Here is a 24584-nt window from a genome sequence, read left to right as displayed (position 1 = left end):
GGACTTCAAATGTTTAATACTATTCCTGCAAATTTATAGAATCTAGTGATTCACAGCTTGTATTTTGGAAGTTTCCTCCAACTGGGACAAGAATCACTGGTAATTTCTCTGTAGCACCTTTTCTTCTTAATTTTTTTCCGCCCAATACACCCTGCAAGTTCCCAAACCTGTGCCTATAAACCTGCAAGACCAAAAATGTGGGGGGAAAAAAAATAGCCTGAAGTCTGCAAAGTGATGTCCTGTAGCCAAGTCCTTCCCAATCCACTAAGACCCAAGGGAAGGACTGTCAGTCCCTTTCTGTGTGGGGACTTGACGTGGCACCTGGTGACAGCAGCTCTGCCCAGTGGCTTTTGCTACCCAAAGTGAATGTCTCAGTGAAACACAATGATGTTTATATAACATTTTGCATTGGTGTTTCTAAGCCCTGTATTTGAGCATTACAGACGTAGATGTGGTTTTCAGTGTTCCCCCATATTTTTCGAAAATTGAAATAATTTTCAACCTGTTTTGGAGGGAGCAGTTTCTCTTTTTTTTTAATAGGAGGAATAACGGTACCTACTCAAAGAGGGCATTATTAGAGACCAAATCACTAACGTTCTTTTTTGAAAGTGTAGGTCATTTCAGGATGCTTTCAAAAACCTACTTGCCCCACAAGGAGTTAACTCTCTAATGGACTTATCACCTTTCTGAAAGATTCTCCTGAGAAAGTTCCTGCTCTGACACTCTTCTGCTGTCTCCTCCCTTCTTTGTTCTCTTCCTTCTTTCTCCGATTACAGTTCCAAAAACAACACCCAGTCTCCTGAGGTCAATGGTTAATATTGCCTGGTGTTTATATAGGCTTCAAGCAGCAGATTCCAGGCTGTTCAGCACTGGGCTAGCTCCAGCACCATGGCTTTCTCCTGGCAGGCGGTCCTGGCCTGCAGGAAATACCTCATCATAATCTTGGTCCCCCTCGTGTTTCTCCCTCTGCCTCTGGTTCTGCCCAGCAAGGTAAGAAATTTTAAAATTCAGTTTACAGGCCTCCACATCTCAGAGCTGTCCCTTTCAAGGGTGAAGAGATTCTTTCTCAGAGCACCTGCATCTACTGCTTGGAGATCTCTTGGGTTTTTTTCCTGAGCATATTAGGGCAATATAAAAGTAGTGGGGCATAGATGGATGAGCAGAAACATCTGTGATTGCATCTTCTAGAAGAACACTCAGTGACATCAGATTTTGTGACTCTTGCTTTGCATCTGGCTGATTTAGAAAAGGACTTTCTATGCTGAAGATTATAAGGCTCCATTTTAACCCCCCTTTTCATTTTCTAACAGTGTCCAGTCCACATCTTACTTTATTTTTTATCTTGTTGTCACTGCCACTCAGAAGAGGCATTTTTAGGAAGACAAGACATTCCGATACATAGGGGAAAATAACATTTCAGTTTTGGTTTAGCATATTTCTGTAAGAATCTTCCCAAACTAGGATTTTAAATTTAAAACACCAAGTTCTGGAAGACCCCTGGCTCAGGGTTTCTTCAAGAAAAGATGACTATAAGGAGCTGTAGGATCTGGGCAGGTACTTGTGGGACATTGATCATTTAAAGGGAGAGCTGTGAGCTGACAGACTACCAGGCTTCTGCCGCTTCTTCACCATTTCTTGCACTCCCAACCTCTTCATGCAGAAAGATCTGATCTCTGGTCTCTTATTACAGCTCCAGCACCATGAAATCGTCCCAAACTACCCCTCCTGTCCCTTGTCTTTGGACACCAAGTCCTAACTCTTTCGTCTGGTCTCTGCCTCCCGATCCCCACTGACTCCCAGTTTAAAGACTCCTTCTCCAAACTTCATTCTCCACCTCCCTAACTCTTCCCTGCCTGTCCCAAAGCTCTGTCTTCCTCACAGGTCTGTTTCTGAGATATCAGAGTTTGGGTTGCAAGCACAAGTGGCACGGGCTGGAGCTGCGATGTGGCGGCTGCTCAGGTGTGGCCTCTCATTCCCTCACTACGTAAATAAAATAGTTTAAATTATTACTTAAAAGCACTCTAGGAAGGGAAAAAAAAAAAAAAAGAAAATACCTTTTTTTTGCTAGTTAACTTTCCATAGGCAAAGGAGTTACTGAAGTGAAAAGAGATCAGGATCAGGAAAGTTCTAAGGAGCCAGAGAGAGATTATTTATTTTTTTTGTCCTGAGGCCACAAGTTCAAGCTCATTTGCTGGAGGCATTGTTACATACAGTGAGTCCTTGGAGGTGCCTGTGCAATGATTTGGCAGTCTTGGTTCAGTTCCTCTTTGAAAATTGCTCCCTCTGGTTTCTATGCAGTTGGCAACAAGACAAAAATTGAAAACGTCCTGGATTTTTCCCTTTGTGATTTAAGGGAACCTTTAAGAAGGTTTTTTGGGGGTTAAAACTGTGCACTGTGCCACTGCTGAGCAGGAAAAGCTGGTGCCTCTGCACACAGTGGTGTGAGCCAGCAGCTACAGGGTGGAATTTCACATTTTTTCTATTCTGTTGATCTATTAACCTGCCCTATAATGACATAGCACTGGACACTGAGCTATTGTAATTGAGAGCAAACAATGCTAAAAATCTTGCTGAAAGGCAGGCTAATGTCCTTACAGGATGGCTGACTTTGGGAAAACCCCTTTTCCAGCTTTTACTGAGAGCCTGTTCACAGCACAATGGAAGACAATGGCCTGAGATACATCCCAAAGCTCTGCTAGGGTCTCTCAAAAGGCACCCATCTGTGTCTTTTAATAATAAAAATGGAGAAGAAGGATTGTCAAAATGGCAAATTGCTCTCAGTGATCAGTGGGATGAATAATAGAGGTTCTGAATGCTCTTGTTCAAAAATAAGGCTCAAAAAGGAATATTTTCCTATCTTCGGGGATCTCTTTCAGATTTACTTCTTCAGCCTGTCTGCTTTGGTAATCCACACCAAGATTGCTGTCTTCTTCTTTCCTCCAGACTGCTCAGCTGCCTGCTCATCCTTTCCCTTCAGCAGCTCTGTAACCTCCACACCACATTCAGAATTCCCGAGCGTGTTCCAAAGCCTCGCAAATTCAATCCTGCCACCCATTATCCCAGCTCCTTGGTTTAATCCTCTGTAATCCAGCCTCAATAAGCATCACTACAGTTCCATTCATACTGTCCAGTGTATTTTAGTGGACATCCTTTATCCAAGGTTTTCTTCCTTTGGATTTGGTGTCTCCCATTATTGAGCGAGTTCCAAAATGAGCAAGACACCAAGACCTCCAATTTTACTTCTTCCTGCTGTCTTCCTCAGCCCAACCAAATGCCACTGTTGTGAGAAGTAATTTTGAATCTTTTCAGTGTACAGGGACTGACTTAAACATTTTTACATGAAATTCGGAGTGGTTGTCCAAAGCAGAACTGAATCAATGTTTTCTCAGAAAAAGAGTGACATGAAATAGGGGATCTCACTTTCCTCAAACAAACAAGACAAAGTCAATGGAAGCTGAAATGATCTGTGACCAGCCTTCCAGTGAGCCTTGCAAAGTCTCTACTAAGCTAAAAATCCAGTGAAAAGTTATAAAAGTATTTACAGTACAAGGAGTTGAAATTAGCTGTGGTTCACCTGGGCCATGACCTGAAGCCTGTGCGGAAACAGGTGGAGATGCCATGACTAGATCAGTAACTAATTGTACAACTCAAGGACATAAATACAGAATGTAACACCATCAGCACAATCGAGAAGCCTGTGCAGTACTTGCCAATCCCTTATCATGGAAAGTCCAAAGTCATCCATGTTTCTTTTCCTCATGTACTATTTTTGCCCCTGCTGAACGTCTCATGCTCTCCTCAGAGTTCTGATGAGATTGCTGCACAGTTTGTCGTTTGATTAGGATCTGCATAGGTCAGAGCCTAGATGGGAGAGAAGCACAGGAAATAACCTTTTCTCTAATCCCTTTATCAGGCAATGAATGTGATTATGAGGCCTTGGCTTCTGGAGGAGGCCCGGGTTCGATGTTCAGCATGTTCTGATTGCCTGTCCCCTTCCCATGGCAGGAGGCAGAATGTGGCTACGTGATCATAGTGATGGCACTTTTCTGGTGCACAGAAGCCCTGCCTTTGGCTGTCACAGCTCTCCTGCCCATCCTGCTGTTCCCAGTAATGAATATCATGGATTCAACAACAGTAAGAGATCTTGCTCCGTGTATTACTCCATCATCTTCTTTTATTCTGGGGTTATTCCCCAGATTTATATAATTGTCATCATCACCATCATTATATTTATATTGTTGATAGTATTATTATTTCATTTTAACTTAATTTTTATTGTTGTAATTATTCTCTGTCTCCTCCATGGACTAGAACTTGCACGAGCCCAGAGTGAGCTCTGGGTGGAGCTGCTAATCTGAAATCCAAGCAAATTCAGATGCAACCCAGAGTTACTCCCTGCTCATGCCTTTGGAATAACCTCCCTCAGAAAATGCCCTCTCTCTTGTGACTATTCCCTCTCTCTTCTCCCACCTTGCAGGTCTGTCGGGAATACTTGAAGGACACCAATATGCTCTTTTTGGGGGGCCTGATGATGGCCATTGCCATCGAGAACTGGAACCTGCACAAGCGAGTGGCTCTGAGGGTCCTGCTCATCACTGGTGTCAGACCAGCCCTGTGAGTTACAGTGCTGGAAATGCTGTGGGATAAAGGATTTTATGGCTTTAGATCTCTGATGGGAATCTGCAAATCTTGCCCTACAAATGCTTTCCTATGGCCCAAGCGAGTTAATGCCCGAGCAAGCCTTGCAAATGGGGATCCTTTGAGGTGTTCCACACCTTGTTTGTGGAATTCCAAAGGGCTTTAGGTGGGGAAATAGCAACAAGAGAGTCAATGATGGAAAGAGAAGGGTGCTGCCAGGCTGGGCCACGAGCACAGCTTTGGACAATCAGGCAAGACCACAGCTGGAACACAGAAAACGTGGACACTCTGCCTGCTGCTGATTGCAAAGAGAAGAGAAAATATGGGTGTGCTTGCTTTGAAAACAACAAATGTTTCCCAGACTGGAACTTCAAGCTATGCACAGGCTGCATCACCCTGTTTAATCTGTCTCAGCTCATAAGAAGAGGGAATACCGAAGGAAATTACAAAGCAATAGAATAAAAATGCATACAAGATAAACCCCTTTTCATCTGATACATAATCTACATCTCATCTAAAGAATAATTTTGAGACAAATAACAAAGTAATACTGAAACGAGGATTAGAATTTTAGATGAGTGGGAAGAGAATCTTAAATAATAGAGGTGGGATCAAACAATAAGAGGAAAAAAAAGAAAGAGTTCTTCTTCCTTATGGCTTAAACTGATTGCCATTTGGGATCAAATTCAGCTTGCAATTCCTCTTCAAAATGTATTATAATGCATTAATGTATTATTGAGAAATGTCTTCCTCAGAAGGATGTCGAATGAGCAGGATCTGACTGTAATAACTGCTTGCTCCAAGCTACCAGCTTCCATTTTCCTAACAGCAAGAATGCAAAAAAATTGGTTGAAGAAGAGAAATTAATGTTAAATCTTAACTTGGTGCCTCACCAAGCAGACCAGGGCGAGAGGAAGTGCTGGGTGGGGATTGCTGAGCATTTTCCAAACCCAGCATCTGTAGCTGACTCTGTAACAAAAATAAAGAGCATTGCGGGGCTGAGTCCTGATTTTCCTGAGTCCAGCTTTTCCAAACCTTCTCATTCCAGACTCCTGATGGGTTTCATGGTCGTGACAGCCTTCCTGTCCATGTGGATCAGCAACACGGCCACCACTGCCATGATGGTCCCCATAGCACAGGCAGTGATGGAGCAGCTGCACAAGTCAGAAATCGAGTCCGCCACCACTGTCCAAGTGTCTGAACACACCAACAAAGCCTTTGAGCTGCAGGAAAAGTCACCTGACAGCTTCAAGGAACCAGAGGAAAAAGGTGAAAGGGTTGTGGGTGGTTTTCTCTTCAGGGTGGTGGAGGATGACCCGGTGCTTTCTTCTGGCGTGAGAGTTCCTAGTAAATTCTGGAAGGAGACTGCCCCTGAAACATCCTGACCACCACAAAGCTCTTCTGTGAACAAGACAAAACCACAATGAGCTACTGACTTGGCTGAAGCTAAATCAAAAATACAAAGAGGTTACAACTACTCAATAAACCAACAAAAAGTATAAATTCTCCGCTAGGGGAAGCCTTTACATCAGGCTTGCTATTTCCCTGCATATTTATGTTAGTTCAATTATTATCTACTGTGTAACTTATCAGATAATAGGGAATTCCCAAGGCAAAATTTCCGGCCTATTTCCAGCCAGAAATTTAGGGATTAAAATGATCTCTCTAATCCAAAGGTACACAATCAAGGAACAATAGCTCTTTACTAGCTGTCTTGCCCTCTCCCCATCTTTGAGGTGATTCCAGGCTTTCTGGACATAAATCTGAGTGCCAGCAGACAAGTTTGCTTCAGCCCAGCTCCTCCAGCTCTGTTAGAATTCCCTGAATTCTTGCCTCACTCCCCTCCACGTGCAGTTCAGACATTGCCCTGGCTCACCAGGAAGTGCCAGCAGTAGGTTCAAACTTGGTCACACATTTCAAATTCTCCTCTGAAAAACTGCTCTGTGTCAAGACAACCAGTGAAAATGGGCAGAAGGTCAAAGAATTAACAGTGCCAGCCTTAAAATGAGGAAGTTTGGTTCCTTCAGCTCTGAATCCATTGTGTCCTAGCCTTGAAATAATTGAATTATGCAGGCCCAAGGCCTTTTCCTGTCCAATATAGCTCCTGCATCTCTTTTGTTCCTTGGGATCTAGGTAATTCTCATGTCCTGACAGTTGAGGAAGAGAGAAAGAGAAATGAAGTGCTTGAGGAGAAACACCTGAAACTCTCCAAGGGAATGTCGCTCTGTATTTGTTACTCATCCAGCATTGGAGGGATCGCCACTCTGACTGGGACAACACCAAATCTGGTGCTGCAGGGACAAATTAATGAGTAAGTCTGGCTGAATGTGGGATCACACACCCACCAAACTGCATCACTCTGCTACAGCTGACTCCCAGGCAGCACAGAGAAGGAAAAAGTCAGTTTGGTCCCTTTCCTCGGAAGGGAGCTTCTCTTCCTTAATGGGCCCCACAGAACCTCCCCTTTTCCAACTCATTAATGAAGGACAGAAGAGAATGTGGAATTTTGGATGCTAACAGCCACCTGCATTTTCCAGCATCTATCCTGGCAATGGTGGCATCATCAACTTTGCCTCCTGGTTCTCCTTCGCCTTCCCCACCATGGTGGTGCTGCTGATTCTGGCGTGGATTTGGCTGCAGATCCTGTACTTGGGCTTCGAGTGAGTACCCCTGAGCCCCTGCAATCCAGCTGATGGGCTGGAATCAAGGACTCGTTTAGCACAAGTGACCCTTTTACTGATGAGAAAAATCACACAGCAGGTGACAAAGTCCTCACACACAACAGAGACCAGAGCAGCACACTCTGTTCAAATTCTGCAAGTTTTTCTTCGAGGAATCTGATCAAATCCCAGCTCAATGTACTCTGTAGATGAGAATAGGAAGCTCTGAGTGCGTTTGACCTGTTCTGCAGCATTGCTGTCGTGTCCTAAGAGATGGCTGTGCTCCAAATGAGGAAACTGATTTCTACAGAGAGCTGGTAAATGCCTTTGTGACCAGGGTTGCTTCAGACCTAGAGGATTAGTTCTGTGCTAGTTCTGGTGCAGATCACCCCACACAACCAGCCTGCGTTGCCTGCCTGCTTAATACTCAGTCTATCATGTTTGTATTACCCCAACTTCCCTTATTTTACATGGAAAGAGTGCTGTAACACCTGAAATGGTACTTTGATCTTCAAAATCCACCTTAAAATTCTCATTTTCTGTCGTTTTAAAAAGCTTGGCAACTCTTTACTTCCTAGTGATCAAGCAGCCTTGTCAATCACATTAACATTGTCCTGGTCTAGAGGAAGGTGTCCCTGCCCATGGCAGGAGTTGGAATGAGATGGAATTTAAGGTCTCTTCCAACACAAGCCATTCTGTGATTCTGTAATTTTTTCCCTCATGTGCACAGATAACTCACTTCTTTATGTTTAACTCAGGAGCTTTTAGGGGCAGGAAGCTTTTTTTGTCAAGACATGCAGTTAGTACTCGCCGTGGTTGCCAATTATAAGATATTTAATTTCAATATTCATATATAAATGCATATAAAGACATTATGATTGAGTATAAAATTTGGATTCTTAACTCTGAGGATACCTGGCAAAATTCCCTGATATTTCTCATCCATTTTCTTCCAGTTTTAAGAAGAATTTTGGTTGTGGTGCCAGTCCTGCCGCCAAGGCTAAGGAGAAACAGGCCTATGAAATCATAAAGGAAGAGAGCAAAAAACTGGGCAAAATGAAATTTGCAGAAATACAAGTTTTGATCCTCTTCATTCTCCTGGTGGTGCTGTGGTTTACAAGAGAGCCTGGGTTCTTCCCAGGCTGGGCAACAGTTCTCTTCAACAAAGATGATACAAGGTAGTGCCACTCCTCCTCCTCCTCACTTGGAATAAAAATGAAATAAGGCTGGATTTTATCCAGCTGAAAACACAGCTGACTAAATATCTGGCTGGTCTCTTGCAGCTATGTCACTGATGCTACAGTTGCCCTCTTCATTTCAATTTTGCTCTTCATCCTCCCTTCTGACTTTTCCAACCAGGGCAGAGAGGAAGAGCAAACAGGTGAGTTACTGAAGCACCAAAGATCGACTGTCAGTATAGGTATGTGGGAAATTTTACATTTTGGGTTTACAAAGGAAATTTCAAATATTAAATAACAATTCAAACTGCTCTTCCAGCTGTGTGATTCAGGTTAGGCAAGGCACATATCCCATAGAATTCTCTCTTTCTCATAATTTCACTAAGTAGGAAGCCCTTATCCCAGGAGTGTTCCCACCCCTGTTATACACGTGTAAAGGATTCCGAGGCTGGAATCTTCAGGATGGAATACGTGACTCAACAGAAACACACGGAGTTGTTGCCACACACCTTTAACTCACCCTTCCCTGCCTCCTCCTGTGCTTCTTGGAGCAGCTACAGATCATTCATTAGAGCTTTTGCAAGTCAAGTTTTAAAACCTTTGTTGATGGTTCTCCCGGCATTTGCTTCGGGAGGCAATTCCAGAGTGTGCTGGCAGAAGGGATTCCTGATGCTCAGACTTAACTCACCTCCCACCAAGGAGTTCTCCCTTCACAAAATCTCTTTTGAGTTCCAGGGGCCAGGGCAAAGTTCCGGGCACCTCCACCCCTCCTGGACTGGAAACTCGTTCAGGAGAAGATGCCATGGAACATCGTGTTCCTGCTGGGAGGTGGCTTTGCCTTGGCCAAAGGCAGTGAGGTAACATTCCTCGGCTCACCTGGGATTCGTGTTTTCCTGGGTGGTTTCTTTTCCATCTCGCTCTTGGTGCTGTCCCAGGACACCAGAGGGCACACTGGGAGCATCAAATGCTGCTTTCCCCAGCTCCTGGCGGTGGGACCATCCTTGAAGTCCTGGGATCAGTTCCCGGTGCAATGGGATGGCACCGCCACTCAGGGCAGCACAATTAACCGTGTTTCTGGAAAAGGGGCTGATTAAGAAACTGCCCCTACACACTGAAGGTTCTTTTAAATAAAACGTAATTGATGTGGCCAGCATGAGGAGATAATGTACCCAGGAGGGGTCTCCAAAGTATTTCAAAGCAAGGATTTACAGAAATAGGATTTAATTTAAACTATTAGAAGAGAAATGTAGAGCTTGCTAGAGAACCTTCAGGAGCAGGTAAAAAACATCTGCAGGAATCTGCCAGGAGCCCAGTGCTACACGTTATTTTTCAGTAATGATTTAAGTGATGGAACAGACAATCCATTTATTAAATCTATAGACAATAAAGAAATTCTAAAAGGCTTCAAGTGCCTGGAAATACTAGTTTAGAATTCAAAGATCAAAATTAAAATGTAAAAGTACATGTTTGGAAAAGGAAATATTTAAGAAATCACTTTAATTTATTCTAGAATAAATCATCAAATGCATAAAAGCTGCTGCAGAAAGCCCAGAATGACAGGGAGGATGTTGCTGCTTCCCAGTGACTGACAAGGAGGAAGGGTGTGAAAAGCTTCAGACAGTTATCAAGATCCCAGGCAATGTGATGAAATGACATTAAATCACTAGAGCATCTGATAAGATACATATAAAAACATTTTAGGAAATTAATTCAAGTTATCTTTGCTTACATTAAAAAAAGCACCTCAAATACTGATCATGTACAAGTAATGATCTGAACAGAGAAATAATTATTTGCTGTTAATCACTATAAATGCAGTATCTCCTCCTTTCCAGTTCCTTGGAAGGGAAATAATGCTTGTTTTTATTTAACCTACTGAACAATCCTGCCTGTGAGCACTGGCTCTGCTTTTCTGCAGACAGCAGTTTGCAGGAGCACGGCTCTGAGAAGGGAGGGTTGGGACAGTGGTGTGGCTCTCTCCCCTCCAATCTGGCATCCTTCTTTGCTCTGTTGCAGGAATCTGGTCTGTCTGAGTGGTTGGGCACCAAACTGACCCCTCTGGAGACCATTCCTCCCCCAGCCATTGCCTTCCTGCTGTGTCTCCTCATCGCCACCTTCACCGAGTGCACCAGCAACGTGGCCACCACCACCCTCTTCCTCCCCATTCTGGCTTCAATGGTGAGTCCCAGCATTCCAAAATGCTCTTATAAGGACAGTTTTCAGCTCCTCAGTTGTCAAAACTTGGCTGACAAAGCCAAGCACTGGTTCCTGTGTCCCATCAGGGGTACAAGACTTAAAACAAAAATATAGGTGTGTGTGTGCACATACAGACACACACCGTGCCTAGTTCGACCTTTCTGAAATCATTGCTGGTGAAAAGCAAAGGGATTAAATTCATTGGCATATTAGACTTGGCCTTCTGGCCTAAACATGAAATCACTGCCAGCTGTACTTGTTTTTTCCAATTTGTTCTGCATGGAGACAGCACCAGCAGCAGCGTTTGCTTCCCTGCAACATTCCATGCCTGTATTTCACCCCCACCACTGGCCTTCCAGAAGTCTCTGAAGGTGATAGCGTGACCTAATTCACACTTCTGCATTTCCGCAGGAGATTCCTGTTGCTGGAGGAGACAGGGTTCTGCCAACTGAAAAGCTGGTTCCAGACAGAAACTGGAATGAGCTCCTCCAAAATCTTTTTTGCATAAGCTGCAGACCCCAGCCAACCCCTAAACCAAAGCTCTCACCTTCAGAGCTTCACCTGCCTCCCCTGATAATTTAATTTTGTTCTTAAGCAATATGAAGTCAGGGTTTAGAGTAAAATATAAGAATTATTTATCCATTTATACATGAGCAACACAAAGCCCTGACCACAAAATCAATTCTTGCATTTGCTGCATAAGGATGCTGGAAGTGTCTGAAGCAGCACCAAAATATGAGTGGCTGCAGAGTCTGGGGAAGGACGAGGCTTCTGACATGGACAAATAGAATCAGTTCTCTGCCAAAAGGTTTCTGTGCATTTTTGGGTATCAAAATCACCATCTCTTCTCTCTTTTCGTGCACAGGCTGAAGCAATTTGCCTCAACCCTCTCTATGTCATGCTGCCCTGCACACTCTCTGCATCACTGGCATTCATGCTCCCCGTGGCAACTCCTCCCAATGCCATTGTCTTCTCCTATGGACAGCTCACGGTTATTGATATGGTGAGAAACAAAAAAACCCCCTTTCTTTCCAGAATTTTCACCCCTAGGTTTGATCTTTCCTTTTTCTAAAGCTGGCTCCTTTTGGGGGAGCGTTAGAAAAGTCAGTGTGCCCGGCTTTTGTCAAATGGAAAGAAGACATGTGCAGTAATAAAGGGTCACACTGTCTCTGGTACACTCTGAGAATCTTACAAAGCTGCTAATGAGCTTTTAAAGAACAGCCAGGACCTCTTGAAGATTTTATAATAACAGCTGTCAGTGTCTAAACTGCTTGAAAAGCCCAAATATAGAGCACGAGGGTGTCAAAGAGCCTTGTCACCTGGGCAGCTCTTCTGCAGGGACAGGGAACAGCCTGGCACATCTCACTGGGTGCCCTGATGCCTCAGGAAATCACTAAAGAAACAAGGACAGCAGTGCCATGTCTCTTGATAACTTTTCTAACTTAAAATTGATCCAAGAAGAAACGCAAAGTAACATTAGAGAGAAATACCAGGTCAGAAGAGAAGTGGATTGAAAGGATTTCAGGATTTCTAGTTTTAAGAGTTTTATCCAATGGAAACTTTTCCCTTTATACAAATTATATTTGTGAAGAAAACCAACTTAAATCAAATTTGGTGGAGTTGTGAAAAAAGGCCAAAGAGAAAATCAAACCATACAAACAACCCTAACCAGCAAGGAAGGCAAAAAGTGCTCAGCAGTGCTAACAATGCTTCTCTTTTATAATTCTAGGCCAAAGCTGGGTTTGTACTCAACATTCTGGGAGTTCTGACGATAACTCTTGCCATCAACACCTGGGCTTCATCCTTGTTCCAACTGCATACATTCCCATCGTGGGCAAACAAGACAGGGACCTGCCTGTAACGTGGGGAGGAGACAGAACCCAGACTGTTCCTGTCAGAGCTGCAAGGAGAGCAGGGCTATCACCCACAGAGGCAGGGGTTAAGAGAAAAGCCTGGAAAAGGACAAGCAAAATCATCCCATTGATGACAGCAATAAAATTGCCCAGGTGCTGTTCAGGCAGCACTTTTGTCACCCCACCAGGAGAACGAGGTGACTTTTGGCTCTCCAGCCCTCCCACCTTTAGATTTTCTGCTTCTTCAGGGGTATTTTCTCCCAGTGCTTTTCCAGTGAGTCTGAAATCTGCAGCAAGAAAAGAAGGGAGGTGTGTGACTACACAAAAGGAAGGAGAGAGACTCTGAGTTGCTGATTTCACACACAGATCTGTGCTGTCACCACTCTCCACCCGTGTATGTGTATAAGTTCGAGGTGTACATGATTGTTATATACTCTGTGGGCACTGACAGCGAGGTGTGTGTTGGGTGATTACAGAAAAATCACTGTCAGCCCATCCTGTTTTGAAATGTATTTATTTGCAGTCCCCTTGTGAGGAATGCAGAAGATTCTTTTTCTCCCAGAACATCTGCCCTGTTGTTATTTATGTCAGATTACAGCCTGCAAGGTCATAATAAGACTTTTCCTTGAGAAGGAGAGAATTTCTGTGTCCTAAAATATATATATATGATTGAATCAAAGATTTTTTTTTGTAATGTACCCCTGTGTTCTGGAGTTTATTTTTTTATTATAGATCACTGCTTCTATTTTCCTTGTATCAACTGCTTGTCCATGTGCTCACATATAATATCTTGAAATAATCAGAGAAATCAGCATAGTTGATTTTCTCTTATCTTTAAAGTAGTAATTATGTTGTTATTATTGTCGAGTCCAATTTTCTTGGGATGTCCAACCCAAGATTTCCCCTTTAGAAAGCCTGTTATGTAATCCTTTTACATATCTAATCCCTATTCTGCTGCAGCTGACTTTCAGGAGCAGATAAATTCCTGACGACCAAACTGACAAAGGATTATCCAAAGGCACTTTTCCAAACCAATCCCTCAGTGCCATAAATGAGGTTGGGTTCAGACAGAGCAGTTACTCACTGTGTGCCCCTGGAGTTTGCTCTGAAACCTTTGTTCTGTTGTTACCTGCCTTAACTTTGCACAAAGTGCAGTCCTGGAATCCCACTCCGGTGGGACCTCCATACTGGTTCCATGAGAGTGAAAATGAGGGAATTTCACTCTGAAATAGGACGTTCTCTTCAAAATCTTTCTCCTTTCTCTACCCTAATTATTAGGAGACAAGGACAATGTGCAGTGCAATTTTGACTCATAAAATGTCAGAATTCACTGACTTGCAGCAGTTTCTTTCCAGTTCCAAATATCCAGACAGTTCTAGTGTCTGCTACTTATTGATTCCTCAGCACTGACAGTTCCACTGGCTGTGGAAATCACTATCTTGTAAAGAACAGCCTGGTATTAACTCTCCAGTGGCTTTGACAGAGTTTTAATTTGATGTGAGATAGAGATCCAGCAGAATATCCACAGCTCCAGAAGGAAAGGCATTTATTCTCTGTTGCTATGAGCTCCTGGGTAACTGATTTCCATCACATAATGACTTGCTCAGGCCACTGCTAAACCACTCTCCTTTCCCTTTGCGTTCACCTCTCTCAAATAACACTCAAATCTCTCTAAGTATTTTCATTACCCTGCTCACCCTGTGTCTGAGGACCTAAAAATGACAAACTGGAGCAGATGATTTGCTGTGAGCCTCTCCCTCCTCCCTCCCTTTGTCTCCAGCATCAGGGCAGTGTGCTCTGCTTTTGTTTGCTTTTTGTTTTCTTTGAAATACTCGCACAGACTTTACATGTCCTTCTAAATTACTGCTTAGCTAAGCAGGAAAGGTGGAATTCTTATAACATTTCCCGTCGGCCTCTCCTTCCAGCCCTTTTAAAACTGTGTTATGGTTCTTTGAAGTCTTTTCTATTAGTCTACATTATTCAGAGGCTGTGGTGTGCCTAAAGTACCTGCAGGAGCACAGGTGCAATCTTTATGCCAATCTCAAGAAGAAAGGAGGGAGACATCAAGTAGCACAGAGTGTCATGGGGCCAATGCATTAATGCTGGGTGTTCCGTGTTCATTAACGTGGGTGAGTACACAGAGATTTACCAGGGAATATCTGCAGTGCAAGTTACTCAGAGGGTTTAAAAATGCCCAAATTCCAGAAAAAAATAGGGGTGAAAAGCTGGAGGAGAGGAGAGGAGAGGAGAGGAGAGGAGAGGAGAGGAGAGGAGAGGAGAGGAGAGAAGAGAAGAGAAGAGAAGAGAAGAGAAGAGAAGAGAAGAGAAGAGAAGAGAAGAGAAGAGAAGAGAAGAGAAGAGAAGAGAAGAGAAGAGAAGAGAAGAGAAGAGAAGAGAAGAGAAGAGAAGAGAAGAGAAGAGAAGAGACACCAGGACACAAAGAGAACTGAGAATTCCATTACCAGTTTCCACCTTGCAGTGATGGTGGCACTGGGCAGTTTATTGCCTTGGGTGTGTCAGAGCTCAGGACCAGTCAAGGTACAGCTAAATATAGAGTGCTTGTGCAAAGACCAGTAACACTATTAAAAATTTTCATAATTTTCTAAGCAAAGCAGGTAGAAAGTGTTTCTAAGCCCCATTATTACCCGGATCACCTTTGAAGGGTGGTTCCCCATTATGTTTCCAGATATTGCCCTCAAGGAGTGGCTCTATTTCCCATTGTGTGATCAAATTTCACAATCTGCTGCGAAACTGCCAGCTCAGCACCTGCTGTGCTTAGCTGTGATTCCCAATGCAGCTCCTCGTCTCAGAGCTGACACTAAGGTTGCTTTCCATAAGTGATAAATTCGGTAATGAGGAGGGGACTTCTGCCTTTTTGCCTGCCTTGGCCTAAAAAGCACTCAGCAAAACCACAAAATACAGGTTTCCCACAGTGTGTGCCAGTGAGTAACTGGGTGACTCGGAGTCACCTCCTCCATTCTCCCTGGAGTTACGGAGCTGTCCTGCCTTGCCTTGCCCAGGCACACGAGCACACACACAGAGCTTCTGCAGGCACCCACATGTACTGCCAAGGTAAAAAGGAGGCCTTACCCTGGTAAACACACACATTTCTGTGACCACACCGTAAAAGCTGATGATTTCTGGGCAGGCTCCTGAAAATCGCTTACATTTGGGAAAGGCACCTCGCCATAAACACCTCGGCAGCAATTTGTAAAGTGGCATGGGAGTGATGCAAGGGTCACTGAAATCATAAACAGACGTAACAGGACACATGGCAATTTGAAAGCTAAACCAGGATGAAGCCAGCACATCTTTCTAATCCTCAAATTGGTTTGGAGAAACCAAAAATTTGCTCCCAGTCACTTAAGAGGTATTAAAATGAACCTTCTTGTACAGCACTGACATCTTGAAATATGTCCAGGCCTTACAACTCAATTCCTAAACTTTCATTTAAAATACAAATAAATAAATAAAATCTACCTGGAAGGACACCTTATCATAAAATGGACACGAAATAATTCTCAAAATTATTCTCAGCAAACCAACAGCAACATAAGGGTCTGTGTTTTATTCAATAATTAGCAGTGTGTAGGTAACTATGGACCTTTCTCCAGGAGCTGTAAAATCAGTTCCACTTGTGTCCTTGAGGAAATTCCTCCCCTGGATAACGATGGCATTGTTGGCAGCATCTCCAACCCTCTCTCCATTTGGTTTATTTTATTTTAGGAATACAACTCTCTGCTCTCAATTAGCACATTGGATTAAGTGCTTGCAAAGGCAGAAGCAGAGTTTAAACCCTGTGCAATGACGAATAACTAAAGAACAGAAAGCAGAAACACGAGGACTTAAGAAATGCATAACTTGAAATCATCCAGGAATTTCACAACCCTCAATTTTTATTTTTTTTTCCAACATGGGACCAATAAAACTATTTACAACTTGATTCACTGAACTTTATGGCTTGAGTTAGTAATGACCAAGGTGCCAAAGTCTGGAAATGAAGTGGTTTGAATGTACTAATCACCTGGTGTCCAAACTAACAACTGTTTAATAGAACTTAATCACTACTGTCAATGCTGGGTATTTTCTCCTATTAAGGAAACATTTAGTCTTATTTATCCTTTAATCATATTAACGCACCGAAACCATCCAGGTGCCATCCAGGAGGTGTGGGTTCCCTCCCCACGTGCCAGCTCCTGGCTGCAGACACTGCCCAGGGTCCCCAAATCCAGGCCAAGCACCTGGTCTGATGTTGCTTTTCCTTGGAAAACTCCCTTAAACAGCTAAGGAATGGAACACTTTTCAAAAGCAATGCAGAACAGCAGAGTCAAAAAAATTGATAAAATTTATTAAAATTGTCCAAAAGGAAAAAAAAAAAACCAAACCAAACCAACAAAGTACAAACTAACTTGAAAATAGAGGAGGAACAGAATGGTTAATTCAAGTGTTCAACACTTATATATTGTTATGAATGAGACCAGATTCAACTGCTTCAAGGCTCGGATGTTGGATGCCTGTGTGAGCTATTTGCAATCTAACAATTAATCACAATTACTTTTAGTTGCCACTGCACTTGAAATATTAACTAGAATCAATTAAACCATCAGAAAGTTATTCTGCTTCCAATCTATGCCATTCAGACAACTTCAGGTCCTGCCCAGCTAAGCAGCACTCCAGGAATTTCCTCACTTTCCCTTGATCCCTGTCCAGTCCATGAGAAGCAGAGCAATTTCAACTTTTCCCCACACCTGCCCTTGGGACTAAGGGCTCTCCATTCTTTGGAAGGGGGTGGACACCCAATTTCAGTAATTCTGCTGATCCTCATTTCCCTCCACCAAGCCCAGAGAGAAGTGGTCAGAGTTGTCCATGAAAATGCTGTACATTAATATGGAATTTCACAATGTGAGACAAACAAGGTGTGTGCAGAGTGTTCCAGTTAGCTGGAATGGCACCAGTTCTCCCAGTTGCCTCTCGGGGGGACCTTAGTGAGTACTGGTTAGTCTGGGGCAGTTGGGTGACTGCAAAAGGAAAGCCCCATTTCCCTTTTTTGCTCTAGGACTCTCCTGATGAGACTTGCCAGAAAGCTGAAAATGGATCCTCTTTATTTTTGACTCGTCTGTCACCCGAAGGGAGCCTGAATTTTCCTCCTTGTTCTTACCTCTGGCAACGTCATTCCTGCTACATGGAACGTGCAATCATAAATCACTTGTCTGCATCACAGATTACACAGTTGTACAATGGCAGCTTCCTCACACCTGTGCTTTTGCTTTTCTCCCCAGACCTCAGCAAGCGGTGTTGTGGCACTGGGAGGAGCAGCAGTCTCACAAGATTCTATGGAAATAATCCAAAATAATCTTTGTAATGCCTTTAGTGTTATGTTTTTATCACCCAGGCTCCGTGGCAGACAGCAACATCATCAGAATTGGCTCTGATGACTTTTAGAGTGAAGACAGGGCAGGTTTTTTCCCCCAGTTATTGACAAAAACCAATGATCACAGCCAGAGCTACCTGGATAGTCACAGTAGATCGGTGAATGGCACAGTGAAAACAAGCACCAATTTCATGCTCATGCCTTACCTGTTAATTTAAGATGGATTACATGGTGCATGGACAAGACAGAAATAAATTCCTGAAACATATTCCAAAAAGGCTGAAGTAGAGCTGCCGGAGGGGCAGGCTCTGACTGAATCCTGGCTCCCGAAACCAAAGCCTTTCTCCCAAGTGAGCACAGGGGGTGTGGAAGTGCAGGAGTTCACACTGTAAAGCTTCTGTATTTTGGCAGAGATTCTGTAAGGAACAAAAACCAAACCAAAACATGCAGCTTATTAGCCTAGAAGAACAATCTTTGCTCTGTTTACACAGCAACCACACACCTGTATCTCAGAAATATGAGACAAGTGATGGGGAAAGGGGAGGGGACTGACAGCTTCATTTTCCTCTGCACCAGGTGCAGTCAGCTCTGTAATATCTTTCCAGCCACTATTTTGACTCAGTGCCACTGTTGGCCTCCTGTACCTGCTGAACAGCCCCTGCAGGGAATGACTCCAAAACATGCCCATGCTCCCTGCTCCAGCAAGATCCGCTCCTACCTGGAGCCCTGGCGGGTGCAGACACAAGTCAGCCAAATCCTGAACCCATCCTAGCACAGCTGCAGTTCCTGCAAGTCACAGAAAGACAAAAACCACTCAATTTTGTCCTAAATTATTCTATCGATTCATTTTTCTTACAGGATGTACCTAATTTTTTGGTGCTGCCAGTTTATGTCCCATTTTTATGGGGCAAAAATACGGCATTAAGGAAACTTGTCCTGTCACAATGATGCATCAGGGTAGGGGACAGAGCTGAGGAGTGTCCCACCTCTTTAACTCCTCAGACTAAAGTACAATTCAGTAAAATCCATTTGCATTAATTGCAGCAAATTTGTGTGTCTGGTTTTACTGAATATGATTGTTTGATATTGCCAGGCAAATGGAGAAGAAAAGAGGGGTATATATTAAAAGAATAAATTCATGTTTTTATCAGAATAAATTTCTTTTTACCATGAGAACAACAGAAGAAGTTGCTTTATGTTTGTTAAGACAGCAGCCACGTGAGTAACAACAGGGTAGCTCCTACTGCAACGCTGGTTAAGTGGCACCAACCATGGAATCATGGAATTGTTTAGGTTGGCAAAGACCTTTAGGATCACCAAGCCCAACCGTTAGCCCAGCACTGCCAGAGCCACCACTAACCCACATCCCCAAGTGCCACATCCACACATCTGTTAAATCCCCCGGGAATGGGGACTCCACCACCGATGGCCCTTTCGGTGAAGACATTTTTCCTGAGATCCAATCTTCCTGAGGCTGCACCCAACCCTTCAGCCTGACCATTGATGAAGACATTAAGCAGGACTGGCCCCAGTCCCGGGCCTGGGGAGCACCACTGGTGACCAGCCCCAGCTGAGTGTGACTCCATCCACCACGGTTCCCGGGGCTCCAGCCAGTGTTTTACCACCAGTGCACCCATCCGAGCCATGAGCAGCCAGTTGCCCCAGGAGAATCCTGTGGGAAGTGGTGTCAAAGCCTTTCCCAAAGTCCAGGCAGGCCCATCCCAGCCTTTCCCTCACCCCCTGAGCAGGTGACCCTATCCCAGGAGGAGATCAGGTTGGTCAGGCAGGACCTGCCTTTCATGGGCCTGTGCCAGCTGCGCATGATCACCGTACGTGCCACGTGATGGCATTCCAGAGGGTCTGCTCCACAGCCTGTCCTGGCACTGAGGTCAGGCTGGCAGGTCTGCGATTCCCTGGATTCCCCTCCAGATCCTTTGTGTGGGTGGGTGTGACATTTGCTGACCTCCAGCGAGCTCCAGTCAGCCAGAGCTGCTGGTAAACGCTGGACAGTGGCTCAGGGAGCACTTCCAAGAGCTGCCTCAGCAACCTTGGGTGGATCCAGCCTCTTCCTCATCTGCTGTCACTGTGCTTCCCTCTACATCCAATAAAGGATGGAGAATCTCCTTCGCTCTTCCTTTGTTACTGATGTATTTATAGGAACAGTTTTATTGCCTTTTACAGCAGTGGCCAGGTTAAGTTCTGGCTGGACTTTGGCCCTTCTAATTTTCTTCAGCTGGCCTATCGAAACCATCAGTGAATAAAACAAATTTATGTCTCTATTGCTATTGAATTCACTTCTTCTCTTTGGTAAAAGCGTGACATAAAATCACGCAGGATTACTGGATAATCAATGTGAAACTGTGTATTACAGTGCAAAAGGCATGAAAGACATCATTTATCATGGAATCATGGAGAGTTTGGGGCTAAAACCATCAAAAACCATCTCATCCCAACACCCCGCCATGGGCAGGGACACCTTTCACTGGATCAGGTCACTCAGAGTTTTAGAAACTGCTCTGTACAGGTAGCAATGGGTGGAACTGGACTGGGCTGCTCGAGAGGGATATTATGGTATATATGCACTAGCACAGAGTATTTATATCATTTTTATTTCTTTAATCTGACTGCATGCAACCCCACGGAGCAGAGAAAGTCAAGTCTCTATGTTTAGGAGCCCAGGTCTTCATCAGGAAAGGGGTATTTAGGATTCTCAGGCAGTGATTAACGTGAGCTCTGAGTTAGAGTTTATAAATATGATGAGTCTTTAATTTGCACAACAAGTAGAGTAATAAAGATTAGAGGAAAGAACTTGAGAGGGAGGGAGAGAAACCTCCGTATCTAACCTAGGCTGCTAACACTAATTACTGTTGGTCTCTCACAACAAAATCTTTCAAGAGTCAGGATGTTTCAGCTTAAGCTTTAAAAATAACCAATGCACCACGTTAGTGCAAAGAAATTATCCAACACATACAACAGCAGAGCACCTGGTTTTCCTCTAAATCTTAACCAGGTTATTTTTTCATCATGAAAGAAGTGCCTGCATCTTTGGCAGTTGTAAAAATATCATGCATGGCACCACCTGCCAGACTAATAACAATAATTAGAAATGTAATAAACTGTTCATTGGCAAGGGAACAAATTGTCTTATCCTTTGAAAGTCACACTGGCCCGAGGCAATTCCTCACAGACATTCGCCACTGATGTCACAAGAGCTGGAGTGAGAAGCACACAGTGCAGAAAAACAACAGAGGAGGGCAATGAGAAAGGGAGAAAAAACCACTGACAAAGGCATTTGAGCAGTGTGGAATAGCTGCAGAGTATTTTCATTTCACTGAATAAACCATTAAAAACTCAGGATTTACGGAGAGTTTACAATGGGGGAGAACTGATCCTGTTGCCTCCTGTGGAACTTTACGGACTGGAGCCTGTGGAGAATCACATGAACTCAAAACACTTGTTCAAGATGAAACATTTTTAACTGAATTTGGAATGAAAACCTCAGGCTTGCAATTACTTCCTTTTTATCCTCCTTAGGTCTTTTCATCTTTTGTACAATGATTTTTCATAAAATAATTAGGATCTTTTCACAACATACTTTGCACTGAATACAAAGTGGTTACTTTGACTCTTGTATCTCATATGTTTAATTTTAAATCTGGCAATCTGAGATCAATATTTCATTCTCACTGAAGCTCCTCTAAGTGCTGAAGCAATCTTGGTTTGGCTGCCAGATAGGAATTAATGGCCTGTTCAAGATTTTTACCTCCCATTATAACTCTCCATTTGAACAGACCACAAGATTTCATGTTGCTTGTTTTTAAAGGCTGTGTTTAAAACCATCCTCAACAATAAAAATGTGGTTTAATATGTTCACAACCTTATAATGTTTATGCCCCCTCTTCCACGCAACATGTTTTAGCTCTAAAAATCCACTGTCAGCCTCTAAAATGCAAAAAGGCATCCAGAAATCTGTGAGCATTAAATATTTGCCTTCCTCATCCATCTTCTGGACTAAGAGCAAGAGAACACAGCGACCAGGTCCACGCTCACAGAGGACTGAAGAGAAGAAAATCAAGTTATAAATGCTGCCTAAGCACTTCTTTCTGAGGCTTCTGATGATTTCACAGTCCCAGTAAGTCATCTAGGAGGGGCCCATGCCAGGCAGCAGCCTGCTTTTGTTCTTTGCTTTGTACTCAGAAGGGAGGGACATTGCTGAGGTACAACACTCTGGGTATTTACGTGATTCACTCCTTCTTTCATTGAATCATTTTCTGGTTTCTAAGATAATACCTCTGGGATCATTTCAGTGGCTGTTTGCGGAAGCACAAGCTTTTTGTGTTTTCCACTATTGGGTGGGAAGGTGAAGATGAAGGGAGGATGGTCCAAGAAAGATGGGAAAATCGTTTGGACAGGATGGGGAGAACCTGGGAATTCTGATTATTGACCTGATGGGTCCAAAGTCCTGAACACAGGAGCTGGGATGTCAGCTCAGAACCTGACTACAGCCAGCTATAACTCCATAACCCTCCTGCTGAACACGCTGCTTATCTCCCCAAATCCAGGCACTGCTCTAGTCTGGGTCAAATAACTCATCCCAGGCTGTTTTTGCATTGTAATTGGTTAGGAAAATCCAAGTGTGTCAGTCCTTTTCAGCATCCCAGGTCAGCTCTTCCCAATTTTCCTCTCTGTTTCAAAATCAATACAATAACGGCCGGTTGGATTTGAGACAACACCTTGGAGGGGTGATACCACACACCTGTCAGATCTACCTGTGAAACCTGCAGATATAACCACATTCTCTTCATAACCTTGCAAGAAATTCTTATTTCAGCCTGGTTTAGTGTTTGGGTAGGGCTGGAAGTGAGATGATCTTTAAGGTCCCTTCCAACCCAAAGCATCCTGGGGTTCTGTGATTCGAGAATTTAATCCGAGTTGTATTCCTAAACCAGTTTTTCTGCAGCACAACCCAGTTCTGCTGATGCATCAGTATTTCTCCCACGGATACTTTGGAAAGCTTGGGAAAAACATTCCCTCAAATTCTATGGAAGTGGAGAAACACTAAAAGGGCGTGCATGTATTGGCACTGGCTGCTCATGGAGCAGTCAGGAACATCCAAGCACACACTCCAAGAAGGAAAGAAGACAGACCAGTTGTTCTGGTTATTAGACATGGTTAAGGGGCTAAAAAAAAAAAAAAATGCAACACCAAACCAACACACACACACACTTTTCTGCCAAGCCAATTATAAGAAGATAATCATGTGCTAGCCTAAGCCTCTGGCAGGAGTAAAACACTGTTAGCTGTCTTCTAGCTGGCTAAATATTAATCATCCTGTTTAGAACCAATCATGTCACTAACTGGAGAGAAACTTGGTTAAAGGTTGTGGTACCAAGAGGGTTTAGGGTTTTATCTCTAGCTGAAGGATTCCCTGTCTTCTACAGAAAATATATTGAGTGAGGCAAAATCCAGAGCACTATTCCTAAATGCATAATTTTTGGAAAGAGATTTAGGAGGTTCTGCAAGCTGAGGATGTGGGAAGACACTCCAGCAATTCAAACAAGATTCTCCTCAGCTGCTGTAAAGGAAACAGAGCACAGTGTTTCACCTTGGGTTGTGAAGTGCAGTGACTTGCAAACATTTTCATCTGAACCACCAAGCAACATCATATTCACAAACTAATTCTGCTCCTGAGCTCTGCCACAGCTCCAGAAGTGATGCTGCATGTTCACCACAGAGCATCAGCAAGGAGGAACAGAAAAAAACCCCCAAGAACTAAAAGTTGCACATTACTGGGGGAAGGTGTGAGTTATTCAACACATCTGAAATCACCACTCAGCCTAAAATAAATGGAAAATAAAAAGAGCAGGCAGCAAGCCTTAGAAGCAACAGGATGAAGTCATGGATGAGTGATCATTTCCCTGCTCATGCCTGAGCCACTAAGTGGCCAAACCTGCACAACATATTCAGAGTCATGAGTGTGACAGGATTGGGTTGGGAAGACTCATGTGGTTCAAAGGTCTCCCTTGGAGATCCACATGTTCTTGAAACTCCCACAGTCCCTCAGGGCCTTAAAACCAGGATGCAGCAGCACTCTCCTTTGAATCTGCTGTGGTCTGACCTTTAGAAAGTCCTGTTCAGAGAGAGGAGTTGAAGGTGACGAGACAGAGGATGAGCCTCTCCAATATCAGCAGCGCTGCTGTGATTCCATCAGTGTCTGGCGACATTGGCCACGTTCTTCTACATCCCTGGCTTTGACATTCATCAGATTCCCATGCTCTGGAAGCTGATGTACAGTAGGCTTTCTCCTTTTCTTGTCATGTCACCAAAACTCTCCTGACAGCCTCGCTCTGCACAGCTCTGTGATGTTGGAAACAGCCTGGCAGCCAAAAATGCAGAAGCCATGAGACCAAACAAACAAAGACAGCCTGCCAAGCTACCACTTATCCAGCAGCTGCAGGCTAGGAAAGCCTGCTCCCTTTCTGTTAACCTTGTAACAAAACAAAAAAAAAAAAAAAAAAAAAAGGGGGAAAAAAAAATCACAAAAGGCTTTTTCTGAAGTGCAGTGTCAACAAAAAAGGGAAAGCTGGCAGAAGGCTGCCAACTCTTCACTAATTATTTTCAGTGAGAAGGTTTATGATCTGTTACAGGGCATTCCAACCTGATTCTGAGGTCTGAAATTTTCTATTTC

General features: G+C 43.7%; 1 protein-coding gene and 1 long non-coding RNA gene across 2 annotated transcripts; one reads left to right on the top strand and one right to left on the bottom strand.

The window, feature by feature from the left end:
* Nucleotides 1-851: 851 nt before the first annotated feature.
* SLC13A2 (solute carrier family 13 member 2) lies at nucleotides 852-13217 on the top strand. Its single transcript, XM_048324191.1, has 12 exons — nucleotides 852-990; nucleotides 4006-4134; nucleotides 4478-4614; nucleotides 5687-5907; nucleotides 6772-6949; nucleotides 7176-7298; nucleotides 8255-8476; nucleotides 8582-8679; nucleotides 9212-9333; nucleotides 10493-10654; nucleotides 11538-11675; nucleotides 12402-13217. The coding sequence occupies exons 1-12, from the start codon at nucleotides 889-891 to the stop codon at nucleotides 12531-12533; spliced, it is 1764 nt and encodes a 587-aa protein (XP_048180148.1). The 5' UTR covers nucleotides 852-888; the 3' UTR covers nucleotides 12534-13217.
* A 3635-nt stretch (nucleotides 13218-16852) lies between these two features.
* LOC125336403 lies at nucleotides 16853-18685 on the bottom strand. The gene is made up of 2 exons (XR_007207748.1): nucleotides 18615-18685; nucleotides 16853-18312 (listed from the first exon to the last, which is right to left on the bottom strand). It is a non-coding gene; the product is annotated as an uncharacterized LOC125336403 (long non-coding RNA).
* Nucleotides 18686-24584: the final 5899 nt, after the last annotated feature.

The sequence above is a fragment of the Corvus hawaiiensis genome, chromosome 20, assembly GCF_020740725.1.
Source record: "Corvus hawaiiensis isolate bCorHaw1 chromosome 20, bCorHaw1.pri.cur, whole genome shotgun sequence".
Taxonomy (NCBI): Eukaryota; Metazoa; Chordata; class Aves; order Passeriformes; family Corvidae; genus Corvus; species Corvus hawaiiensis.
The sequence above is the reverse complement of the archived record's forward strand: the minus strand, read 5'-3'. Positions and strand labels throughout refer to the sequence as shown.